The sequence below is a fragment of the Topomyia yanbarensis genome, chromosome 1, assembly GCF_030247195.1.
Source record: "Topomyia yanbarensis strain Yona2022 chromosome 1, ASM3024719v1, whole genome shotgun sequence".
Lineage (NCBI taxonomy): Eukaryota > Metazoa > Arthropoda > Insecta > Diptera > Culicidae > Topomyia > Topomyia yanbarensis.
In genome coordinates, this window is record NC_080670.1 from 139,137,170 (window position 1) to 139,150,975 (window position 13,806).

Genomic DNA, 13,806 nt, shown 5'->3' on the forward strand with positions numbered 1-13,806 from the left:
GATCGGTTCAGCCATTGCTGAGAAACACGAATGAGAATTTGTCCGTTACATACACACACACACACGCACACACACACACACACACACACACACACACACACACACACACACACACACACACACACACACACACACACACACACACACACACACAGAGAGAGAGAGAGAGAGAGAGAGAGAGAGAGAGAGAGAGAGAGAGAGAGAGAGACATTGTCCCAAATCGTCGAGCTGAGTCGATTGGTATATAAGACTCGGCCCTCCGGGCCTCGGAAAAAATCTTGAAAGTTTGAGCGAATTCTATACATTTCTTTTATAAGAAATGTAATAAAAAGCCCATTTTTTCAATAAAATGTGAAAATGAAGAAATTAGCTCGTCGAGTAGTTTTTTGGTTTGGGTTTAACTCAGACATTGAAAAATATGTTGATGCTTGCGAAGCTTGCAGGAAAATACCAATTGTTTTTATCCAAAAATAAATTCAGCTTGGATTGCTACTAAACGACCATTTAGCAGAATTCACGCAGATTTCTTTCATTTAGATCATAAAACTGTCTTACCTATTGCCGATAGTTACTCGAAATAGAATGAAATTGAATGGATGAAACATGGGATTGATGCGAAGAGAGTTTTAAAGAAATTTATATTTGTTAGATTTGAATTGCCTGATAGGGTGGTTACAGATGCGGGTCCTCCTTTGAATTTTTGTGATTTTGTTACATTTTTAGAAAGGCAAGGTATCAATCTCTTTTATTTATTTATTAACAGATTAAGGCCGAAGTGGCCTGTGCCGTATACAAAAGATTCCTCCATTCCACTCGGTCCATGGCCGCGCGTCGCCAACCACGCAGTCTGCGAAGGGTCCGCAAACCGTCTTCCACCTGGTCGATCCATCGTGCTCGCTGCGCGCCACGTCTTCTTGTACCGGTCGGATTGCAATTGAGAACCGTTTTCACCGGGCTATTGTCCGACATTCTGGCTACGTGCCCGGCCCACCGTAGTCGTCCGACTTTCGCGGTATGACAGATGGGCGGCTCCCCCAACAGCTGATGCAACTCATGGTTCATTCGCCGTCTCCATGTGCCGTCTTCCATCTGCACTCCACCGTAGATGGTACGCAGCACTTTCCGTTCGAAGACACCAAGTGCGCGTTGGTCCTCCACGAGCATGGTCCAGGTTTCGTGCCCGTAGAGAACTACCGGTCTAATCAGCGTCTTGTAGATGGTCAACTTCGTACGACGACGAACTCTGTTCGACCGAAGTGTCTTGCGGAGGCCAAAGTAAGCACGATTTCCTGCCACGATGCGTCTACGAATCTCTCTGCTGGTATCGTTGTCGGCGGTCACCAGTGAGCCCAAGTACACGAACTCTTCAACCACCTCGATTTCGTCGCCACCGATGCAAACTCGAAGCGGGCGGTTCTCATTTTCTTCTCGTGAACCTCTTCCTATCATGTACTTTGTCTTCGACGTGTTGATGGCAAGTCCGACGCGCTTGGCTTCTCTTTTCAGTCTGATGTAGGCTTCCTCCATCTTCTCAAAGTTTCGTGCAATAATATCAACGTCATCGGCGAAGCCAAGTAGCTGAACGGACTTTGTGAAAATCGTACCACTCGTGTCGATCCCTGCTCTTCTTATTACACCTTCCAGCGCGATGTTGAATAACAGACACGAGAGACCATCACCTTGCCGTAACCCTCTGCGTGATTCGAAGGGACTCGAGAGCGTCCCTGAGACACGTACTACGCACATCACCCGATCCATCGTCGCCTTCACTAATCGCGTCAGTTTGTCCGGGAATCCGTACTCGTGCATAATCTGCCATAGCTGATCTCGATCGATAGTGTCGTATGCGGCTTTGAAGTCGATGAACAAATGATGTGTGGGCACATTGTACTCGCGGCATTTCTGCAGTACTTGACGAAGAGCGAACACCTGGTCCGTGGTAGATCGTTCGCTCATGAAACCCGCCTGGTACTGCCCCACGAACTCTCTTGCAATTGGTGATAGTCGACGGCATAGTATTTGGGAGAGTACCTTGTAGGCGGCGTTCAGTAGGGTGATTGCTCGGTAATTACAGCAATCCAGCTTGTCGCCCTTTTTGTAGATAGGACACACGACACCTTCCATCCACTCCTCCGGTAAAATCTCCTCCTCCCAAATCTTGGTAATCACCCAGTGCAGCGCTTTAGCCAGTGGCTCGCCACCGTGTTTTAGTAGCTCGCTTGGTATTTGGTCAACCCCAGCGGCTTTATTATTTTTGAGCCGGCTAATCTCCTCCTGGATTTCTTGGAGATCCGGGGCCGGTAGTGTAATGTCTTCCGCGCGTGCTCCCAGGTGCGTTACCGTGCCATCCTCGTCGTCTGCTGCATCGCCGTTCAGGTGTTCTTCGTAGTGCTGCCGCCACCTCTGGATCACCTCACACTGGTCCGTGAGAAGATTCCCGGTTGTATCTCTGCACATGTCGGCCTGTGGTACGTGGCCCCTGCGCGAGCGGTTCAACTTCTCGTAGAATTTCCGTGTGTCTTTAGCGCGGTACAGCTGCTCCATCGCTTCGCGATCTCGGTCTTCCTGCTGGCGCTTTTTGGTCCGGAAAACCGAGTTCTGCCTGTTCCGTGCCTGTTTATATCGCGCCTCGTTCGCCCTCGTGCGGTGTTGCAGCATTCTCGCCCATGCTGCATTCTTCTCTTCGACTAACTGCTCGCATTCGCCGTCGTACCAGTCGCTTCTTCGGTCCGGGCCCACCGTACCTAGTGCAGTGGCTGCGGTGCTACCTATGGCGGTTCGGATATCTCTCCAGCCATCTTCAAGGGCAACTGCGCCTGGCTGCTCTTCCGTTGGTAGTGCCACTTCCAACTGCTGCGCGTATTCTTGAGCCACTCTGCCATCTTGTAGCCGCTCGATGTTTAGCCGCGGCGTAGGTACCCCCTCCCCATGAAGATCAACTTTCTCGTCACCCCCACCCTTCCCTAAATTGTTCACGTGGTATATGGATGGCTCCTGATAAGCCTTTGTTGAAACTGCTCCAACATGGCTCAATCTCTTATCCACCTAAACCTTGAACTAACCCTCTGATGAACCGCATTTCAGTAGGCGCAGACTTAGTGAAGTATGCCCGTACTTTAGAAATACCTACAGGAGCATACAGCCATAAGGCTTAGTAGCAAAACACAATTTACGTAAAGCGTAAAGCTGAACAAATTTTTTTCTGCGCATACGATTTCTATTCTTAAACACGTTCAATTATGTTGTTCTTGCTTAGAGCGAAACTGATTCAGGTTATAACTCCCACTACTGTCAAAATGTATGAACTGATAGTTTTTGGGGCTGGAACCTGACTCAGTTTCGGGGTCCAGCAAAAACGGCATTAATTGCTTGAGCTGTTCACAGGGTTGCCAATTTTTCAAAGAAAATCTGGCCATTCAACTATAAATCTGTCACTTGACACTAACCTCAAAACTATTAAAATTTGACATAAGTTTTAATTTTCAAAAAAAGTTCATCAATGAATTTTGGTTAAGTTGGTGAAATGTAACCCCATTTTGCAAAATGTATACTGTCATTTTAGTGTCATTATAATTTGTGAGTTACATCTATAATTTAAAAATGTCACAGAATGAGAATATTGTCTTTTGGTCTGGCTACTGCAAAAAACGCTGGCGATGCCAAAAAATCTGACACAATAACATCCCCACTTACGCTAATGCTCCGTCGCACAACTACTAACCCAACCCTTTCCTCGTCCGAATTCGCCACAAAGTCCATATACTCTTCTACCCCACTAAATGCTACTTTAAATAGAAAATAATAACAACGCAGTCGCAATATAAATAATGATCATGTTTACGGTTAATAAACTTTTCAAATACCCTTTAAATACCTTGAGCTTCTCGTAGGCGATGGTGAGTCTGGTAATCTAGGATTGCGTTTAAACTTTTATGGATTTCCTGTGATGATGTCTCAAGCTGCGTCAGGACAGTTGCGTGCTCGTCGATACCCGGCAGAGGCTGTTCGTCACCAACTTGAAAGTCCATGTAGATAAGTTTGTGGGAGAAAGTCGAAAATTCATTGCTGAAGCAAGCTGCGTATACCCCGGTTACCTGTTTAGATTATAATCTTAATATCCTTTATTTTTGCTAGCAAACATAGAAGTGAACTACCTGTGCGGTGAATTGATGTGAATCAAATTGTGTTTTTACTTGTCGATAAAGGATCTCTTTCGTCGGACTTTCCAATGATACATCCACATCATACTGCCCACCTGTTACAACCTGTAATAAGACATAGACAAGGAAATAGATTTTTTTAAAGAAATTGATAAAAAACATAGTTTTATATGATATTTTATGATATTATACATATACTATTATATTACTCCTTCTTTCAACCCTCTAGTTCCCAACCCTATCTTTAGGCCGGCTTTATAAAAATCTAACACATGATTTTATCACAGAGAAATTTTATATAGTCACCCGCACTAGCATTTCATTCCAACATTCACACCTTTCATACACACATTTATTGAAGAGTCGTAGCTTTCTGTTGAAGGCATTTCAAGCATTATGTTGAAAGTTCGCGGAAAACGTGAAATATGTTCTAGTTTATGTTTAGTGGTAATGTTCATTAAACAAAATTTAACTATTTTTGGAAATTCCAATAACTAAAATAATCCTCTTATATAGCCTGTTATTCACTGTAGATATGAATTAGTGCTTTACTTTAGATGTGAAATGGTTATGTGGAATTAATCGGTAGTTTAACTTTTTTTGCGGTGTTGAGCATCTGAGCGATAAAACGTTCCGTTTTTTACTGATTACTTATCGTACCGGAACTAGCATTATGTGCCATTTTAGCCGAAAAGAACCATGTTTTTAAAACTTTGCGCAAATGCTGGTGCTAGAATATCAACACCCTTACCATTTAATAATATTCCTTTTTTTTGGTGTTATCTCTAGTTATGCATTTAAGGTATTGTGAAATACATTCTCCAATGTGTTTATGTAGCATTACATTCCCTAATAAACATTGTATGATTTGAGAACCTAAGGACGTGTTCATGGTATCATCCAAACAATATGCGGAATCGTTGTACTATATGGGTTAAAGTTCGTGTATAATTTTTTTTATTGGGGTTGTTGGGGGTTTTCGAGCGTAATAGGTGAAGATTTTAAATTTCAACATTTTGTTAAACTATTCCATTCGTGGGCTTGGCGGTGATTACCATTTTGTATGCTTAGAGATTTTTAGTGTGCAGACCTTGGATTCTGATGGTCCCTAGAATCTAGTAGCTGTCGTGTCCGGACGAAACAGCAACACTAATTCTTCACGAAATACTTGACATCTTTCGTGAAATAAATTTGAACTGCTGTGTACTGGCTCTTCAAATATTTGATCAAACACAGTTTGCCAAACTTTTTATTCGTGTTTGTCAAAGCGATCATTTGTCGATTTGTCAAACAGTGTACTGACCAGTTTGTCAAAACTTCAAACAGCGTAACGCTGCAGTTTGTCAAACTTGTTGATGGAGAAGTTTGACAAACATGCTTTGCTCATTCAGGATAGCAAAATACGTATTACGCGAAACTGATTCAGAATTAGTTGTCAAAACGAAAAAAACGTTAAGGTTTAAAATTCGGCGCTATTTTGATATTGTTGGTATTTGTTTAGAGTGGCAGGGCTTTAGGTTTTCCCCTGGCCAAATTCCGTGCGAAATCCCGTGACCCGTTTCCTAAACTTTAAACTTGGTGTAAAAGAGAATATTGATTGATGTTTGTTTTGATTTAATTACAATCTGCATATTGTGCTTCAATAACGTTATTGTTTAGGGACCATTCATAAATGACGTAGCATTATATGGAGGAGGGGGGAGTTTTGTATTTTGTGATGATGTGTGACGGCAGGGGGGTAAGAGTCTACATAGCTTTTTTAAAGGGGAGTAGGGGTTGACCACAATTGATAGAGAACAGTTGCGCAAAGAGTGAAGTCAAAAAAAGTCTACCTATAGAGCACAATTGGAATCCGTCTCTGATACCTGTGCAGCAAAGGTGGATTCTAATTTTGCTCGATAGGTAGACTTTTTCTGGCTTCAAACTCTGCACACTCTTTGCGTACCTTTGTACTAAGGCCTTTGGGGTGGACCTGATGTCACGACAATCTTACCCGTTTCATCTAACTTCGTTTTTTTGCGAGGACAAGAAGGGGGGGGGGGAAGGGTTACCGGCAAGCTACGAAATTACCAGGGGGTATTTAGAGGCTTATGACGAAATGCTACGATGGGGGAGGGGGTGTTAAAAATCACTCAAAAAATACTACGTCATTTATGGATGGTATCTTAGAGGGGTACTGTCTTCAGTAAAGTTGCTCGAGAAATCAAAGACTACCAGATGGTCATAGATTAGTTTGGGACACTCTCACTATGAGGCTCTAATGAGCGTACCACCTAAAAGTACATTATAGAATATGATGCATCTCAAAAGTCTAATAACTTAGAAAGATGGTGTTTTCGGCAATGCTCTAGAGGTCAAGGGCTACGCGATTATGGGCAAATCAAATTAAAGTGAGCATGTACCATTTTTTAAATTCTATATCTCGAGATCATGATAATTTAAAAGTGTTCTGTCTTTGGCAATATTCAACAGCGAGTCGAGTGTTGCCCGAAGACGAGTAGATAATTTCAGAATTCAGCCACTAGGCGGCGCTAGGGAGAATAGTACTTCCAGTACATGTTAGGTGATGTTTTTTCACGAAAGTTTGTACGACTCTACAGGTTGTCTCATCAGATGTACCATAGTTTGTAGATGAAACTTGGGATTGCAAGCTGCTAGCGGATTGCAAAAGTACCAGATCATGCTGTGTGGGTGCTGTCCCGGTTACCATTGATGCGAACGAGATATTTGCAGAAACGTCATTTAGTAAGACAACTGTCAGTTTGTTGGCTGAATTTAGTTTGGTTACTTTTAATTTAAAATTTAGAAAAGAATAATTAGGGTTTAAAAATAATATGAGTGTACTCGTAAGGACACCCGCTATCAATACATATGAAAAACTGACACATTTTTTCCAAATTAACGATCCCTGTTAGTCAAAATCCCATAAGTTATGTGATTAATATTACGCGGGTAACCCGACTGCAAAACATTTTTTTCAATTGTGTGAACTTCTCCGGCGACAAGTTTTTTGCTTACGTTCTATCAAGCCACCATTTGCCGATTTTATTACATCCTTAATTTCCTCTTCACATAATTACAATCCCGTATAAATAAATACCATTCCAGAAATCTTCGGAACCATTTCCAAACTATTCGTATAATGCTCACCATATTGGGAATACTACTGATATATTTCACCATTATAATTGAACTGTTATACTACCATACCCATTTTAGTTACCATTTCCAATACCTTCCGTGTATCCTATATTGGAGATTTGTATACTACATTGTCCTTTGGCGCCAGAGTTTATAATTGCACTGGTGGGCTTCGTTATTCGTATATCGGTTTACCCTGCTCCAAAAATCTGTAGTTTAAGATGGTCAAAAATCCTCGTCTAACAATATTACGGAGATAGCTCAATTGGATAAAGTGTCAGTTCACTTAGTGCCAACGAAGCATTCTTCAGAAGATGGCGAGAGCAAAACAATATTTCATTAATCGATAAAATTGGAATGTGAAGGGGAAGAGGTTTTTTTCTCCAGCTAATATTTTATCCATCGCTAGACCTAAAATATGCATGCCACCATAAACTGTATGGTTCTTGAATGGTATGTTGTTAAAATCTATATGGAAAATAGCACATTTTGGTATGGTGACTGTTCTTAACAACCCGTTGTTCGTATGGTGTAGTATGGAAAAACGACACTGGTTATGTTCGATATTATACTAGGTAATGGTTAATCTATTGTTGAACGAACCATATTGAAAATGGTTTTGAAACGATTGATGCAATGGTTGGCATATGGTACACATTTATGCGGGATGGACTGTAGGGAAAAAACTGAGAGCCGGCTCCGTATTTTCAGGATCACTAAACACATAAAATCTTCCTGCATAACTCTAGAAAGAGAACTGCGGAGACTCCATTTTGGATCGATTGGATTCGCGTTTAGCTGTCAAAAAACGAATACAATCGAACATTTCCAGTCAAAAAAGGCAAGTTGCTGGCTAACGGGGGGCTATTTGCTAACTCGGATGCGCTAATTGCCTTTCAATTTGCCAGCAAATTGCTGGAAATTAGGGGGCTATTTCAAATGCAACATTTGGGCAATTTGCCACCGTCATTTTTTTGCCGCCCAACCCGCCCTTAAATCGCCCCAACATCGCCCACGGAACGCGCCATTTAATCGCCCTTAATTGCCTAATATGAAAATTAAAAATAACACTTATTTTCGGATTCATTATCTACTCACATACACTTACCAGTATACTAGGCAATCACCACCTGATTCCTATAAATCAATGGTGAAATTGGTATTGCACTTCCAAACTTATCACAATCTGACGTTCATTAAGACTTTAGGTCAGAGATCTTGTTCTACTATACATACACACGACTCCACAATTTCCCACATTCGTTGGCTAAATTAAGTGCACTAGACAAACAAAGTACAAGTGAAAACACACCAATTATTCAAAAAACAATTTTAAGCTTAAACCAAACATGAACTGCCATGTTTGAAAAACGCGAAAAACAACCAAGTCCATTTCAGCCGCCAGAAAATTTGTCTAAGTATTGAAATTGCCTTTAAATCGCATTCGCAAATTGCATTTATTCCGAGGGGCAATTAGCACAGGCGAGTCAAACGTCAAACTTTTTAAATCGCCTGACCATGTTCGTCCGCATTTTTTTTTTGACACGGTTGCCTATCCTTCCCAGTCAAAAAGGGCAAGTTGCTGGCTAGCGGGGGCTATTTGCCAACTCGGATGCGCTAATTGTCCTTCAATTTGCAGGCAATTTGCTGGCAATTAGGGGGCTATTTTAAATGCAACATTTGGGCGATTTGCCGCCGTCATTTTTTTGCCGCTCTACCCGCCCTTAAATCGCCCCGAAATCGCCCAGGGAACGCGCCATTTAATCGCCCTTAATTGCCTGATATGAAAATTAAAAAGATGGGTGGGTAATGTCGGAGACATAACCGGAGTGAAGTAGAATACACTTTAGGATGTTAATGCGAATGCTACAATTTTGACTATATTCTGATAGGTTATATTAAAACCAGCCATTTCGTTATTTCTAATGGAAATACCGAAATATCGGTACACGTACATCGAAACCTAAAATATTCCAACATATTTATCCTCATATGGTAACCCTGCAAAAAGCATTAAATGAGAGTGAATCAATTAATTTGGCAACAGTAGAGAATCGTATATACTTGTACCTTTATTTCGCTATTTCCATTAGAAATACCGAAATAATTTATTTTAATAAAACCTTTCAGAAAATAGTAAAAATTGCAGCATTCGTATTAACAACTTAAACCGTATGCTACTTCATTTCGGTAATATCGTTGACATTACCTACCCATCTTTCTAATCTAAAACAGAACAATTGTTTTGAAAACCTAATAATTGCATAACCTAAGACGATTTAAAGCTACACTTTTGTGAAATCTCAACAGAAAACAAAATTACGTGTTAGTCCAACGAGCTTTCTGTCCCGTTGTTGTTGTGAATCATTAAAATTTTGAACATTTTCCAAAGCGTTGTGATTGCGATTACAGGGGGAAATGTTGGTTGAATTATATTTATTAAATTCTCCCAATTAATGTTCTATAGCTAAACTATGATCATATTTCCTTAGGAGGCACGTTTACCCCATGTTTTCATAAATAATAATATGCTCGAACCATAACCAAGCAGGTATCTTAGAGTGGAGTTTTCACAATAATGGAGCTTTTCATTTGTGTAGCCGCGATATTCGCAAACAAAATAAGTAAAAAGCACATTGCGTCATTTAGCCGCACACAAAATAAGCCGGCCTTAATGTGGATACAACTAATCTGTTTTCCGGACCGTTATTTAACTGAGTTTATAACATGATGATACGTAAAACTTTTTCTCAGTTTGCTCCGAGGACCAAGTATTTTAAGTTTCCCCTGGTAGTGCAAAAATGCTCTATAAACTTGTAAATAAACTTCCCGAAGTAACTCGTATCCAATCATGAACAGAAAATCATATCATCAATATCCAATAAGCCAACACCATCTCCTTTACACAACGAAACAACCAGTACGCATTACGGCTTGCCGGAAGAAACAAACACACAGATAAATTCACCACGGTGCACACTGGAACGCGCGTCGGGGTGAATTTATCTGTACAAGCGCCTAACGCCACATATAATTTAAAGAACAACAGAGCGCGGTTCTCGCACCAAACCACCCCATCGCCAATCCATTTATTCAGCTCTGAAAAAAATAAGTGTTGTGTGCAAGATACGACCACGATGACATTAAAAATGCACCAGTTTTATGAGCAAGCAATATTATCCGTGGCCAAATTAAAACCCGTTAATTCCATCGACTGTTTCAGAACTACACACAGGCATGCTATTCTTCACTAGAGATAATTGTTGAATTTTTAAATTAAAATCGATAACCTATAGTGTAATAAATTCAACAGCTAACAACATTGTTTACTAGTTACTAGTGATGAAACATTCGTCTAGATAAATGATTGCTTGGATTTCAGTTTGCAAACAAAGTTGTTTGCTGTCATTTTTCACCCCCGAAGCCACCCAGTTAAACTCATTCCGGAACCGGTTCGGATTTCTGAATGGAGTCATTATGGATTCCAAATCAAATGCAACAACCGATTCCGACTCAGAATCGGTTGTTGCATTTGATTTGGAATCCATACTGACTCCATTCAGGATTCCGAATCAAATTCCGAATGGTTTGACCGGGCAGTTACACGCTTACCTCGCTTCTCACCTAGCTACTGCCAAAGACGAATCACCATAGAACTCTAAACACCTTGCTCTGCATAACCACGAACAAAGGAAAGCGATATAGTTGCTTTGAAAATTCCAGTTTTTTTAATAAAAATAAAACAAATTTTCTGAAAAATCATTTGACATCCCTGCACTAACACAAATATTTCATGTGTTTGCACTCTTGAAAATTCATGAAGTTCAAACAGCACAATTTGTTTTCGCATAGCGATTTGTTTGACGTACATGCCGGTTTGACTACATTTGACAAACAGTGTACTGATCCATCAATCTTGTTTTATTATGTTTGTCAAACAATATTAGGCGTAACGTCCGGTAACGCATCAATGCAAATATTTGATGAAAAAAGTTTGTTAAACGGTTGATCTCGTGTACTGGCCTTGTCAAATTTGTTTGTCAAACACGTTTAATTGATCAAATTTTGCTTCATCAAATATTTCACGTTATGACAAACAGTGTACTGGTAGCTTTAGAGACAAAAGTAAACAAACTGAGTTATTTGCTACACAGTATGTAATTATAACATATTTAACGAATACCGAAAAACCAGAACTCAATATGTCCTGTATTTATCAAAATAACAAGCATTATACAAAAAGTCGCAAAATTTTAATGATCATATTTAGAAATTTTGCACTTGAGACCTTTTAAATTGGAAGGACATATGCGTGAAATATTTCAAAACTTCTGCAACTGTTCATAGGAGCCTTGCTAAAACGACGCAAGATTAATTTTATTCTATTGACTTATTTGACGTCTGGGATACCAATTGTAATGTATATAGACAACATACATATAGCGTGATGTTTTCAATTCGCCATCTGATTTAACCTCATTTGGCAAAAATTCCACCGGATTTAACCTCAATCTCGCACTAACACAACTGCACATGGATTAGTCAATGTTTTTCACACTGCACCAGGGATACCAGGCATATTTTTCAAATGTCTTTACATTTCATGAAAAAATGTCTTCATTTGTCGTCACCGACCAGGATTCTGAACCGGTTTTAGATTTTGACCCAGAATTCTGCCAGAAATCGGTCAGACAACCGAAACAAATTTGTCTTCTAATAGAAAAACCTGTCTTCACAGCCTTTCAAATGTCTTCAAAATGAAGACATGTCTTCACATCTGGCATCGCTGCACAGCACATTATGGTGGGGCAAAATGATCGTTTTTTTCAGCACAGCGCTTTTTTTGGTTTCATTTGGGGTCCCAAACAACTGTGCAAAATTTTGGGGCGATTGGATTTGACCCGGCGTAGCGCATTGCGTTTGAAATTTGTATGGAAATTAGTATGGGAAAACCTACTTTTTGCATTTTCAATTTTACAGACTACAATTCTTCCTGCAGTATGCCAGCAATTAGATAGAAGTGTAGTCCAGGATATGCTGAACAACTTTGCCGAAGAATGCATGGTGCTAGAATGTTTCTACAACAAGTTATGGCTGTTCAAAGTTCGATAGATCGAATTAATTGCCAAAAATTATTTTTTTTGCCAACACTGCGGGTGTACCAATGATATTTTATAAAGCATAAAAAAATAACATCATATACTTTAGATTTACCACATTGGTATGTAACCAACATCCATAGGATACTGCATCGGTCTAAGTCTAGTTGAATTGACGGCAAAAAAAATCTGCCAGGCGTCAGGCGTCAGGGTATCCTTTCGCTTCTATGCGCCACCTGAAGCACGTGCCTTGTTGCTAGTAGCAACAAGGCGCGTTGCCATCATTTTTTATTTTTCAAAAAAAACTGGAACCTTTCTAGAAAAAAAACTGGATGCTCGGAAAACCGATGTGACTGTTATTTCTGAATCCGATGTGACTGTTATTCTGAATTTGGATACTTCCGCCGGGGCTTCCGGAACCGATGACGGTGGCCAATGTGACCAAAAAGATATTGAATGTATTTCCGGAACCGGAAGTCGGATCCGATAGAAATTCAATATCAGCCTATGGCAACGTTGCACCTTTTATTTGGGACTAAGTTTGTGAAAATCGGTTCAGCCATCTCCGAGAAACCGATATGACTGTTATTCTGTGTTTGGATACTTCCGCCGAGGCTTCTGGAACCGATGATGGTGGCCAATGTGACCAAAGAGACATTGAATGGCTGTTAGTGACGTAGTACTACAAATCGAAGCAGTTGTGGTCACATTTTGGAAAAATTCATTGCAGAATTTATTAAAATCGACATTTTCTACGTGATCGTACTCATCACCCTGTAATTCCGGAACCGGAAGTCGGATCCGATAGAAATTCAATATCAGCCTATGGGAACGTTGCACCTTTCATTTGGGACTAAGTTTGTGAAAATCGGTTCAGTCATCTCTGAGAAAAGTGAGTGAGATTGTGTTCGCGTACACACAGACGCACATACACACACATACATACACACAGACATTTGCCGAACTCGACGAGCTGAATCGAATGGTATATGTCACTCGGCCCTCCGTTAAACAGTCGGTTTTCAGAGCAATTGCAATGCCTTTCTATTGAGAAAGGCAAAAAGGTGCGAAATCAGCAAAATTCCAAAAAGTCGATTTTCATAAACAAACATTTTTCGAGGTAACATAAATTCTCGAAGTTTCATGCATTTTAAAGATGTTTGGCATCAAAAATACGAATTCGATTTCTGCAATTTCATGGGGTTCCGGCTTATATGGGAATTTCATATGTGACCGGACGGTTTAGTCTATATTTCCGGAACCATATAAGCGATCCGTACGAAATTTTATAGACATCTATGGGGATATTATAGCTATCATTTGGGACTAAGTTTGCGAAAATCGACCCAACCATTTCCGGGAAACTGATGTAAGTTTGTTAGTTTTGAAAGATGGCCGCTTTTCCG

At 40.4% G+C, this 13,806-nt stretch overlaps 1 protein-coding gene across 1 annotated transcript in view; it reads right to left on the minus strand.

Annotated features, from left to right (window-relative positions):
- The window catches only part of LOC131694294 (transmembrane emp24 domain-containing protein 7), a 110,395-nt gene that overhangs the window by 33,350 nt on the left and 63,239 nt on the right, over nt 1-13,806 (minus strand). The window contains exons 2-3 of the mRNA XM_058982949.1: nt 4,155-4,265; nt 3,875-4,094 (exon numbers count right to left, since the gene is read on the minus strand). Coding sequence (XP_058838932.1) covers nt 3,875-4,094; nt 4,155-4,265 — 331 coding nt within the window. The remainder of the gene's footprint in view (nt 1-3,874; nt 4,095-4,154; nt 4,266-13,806) is intronic.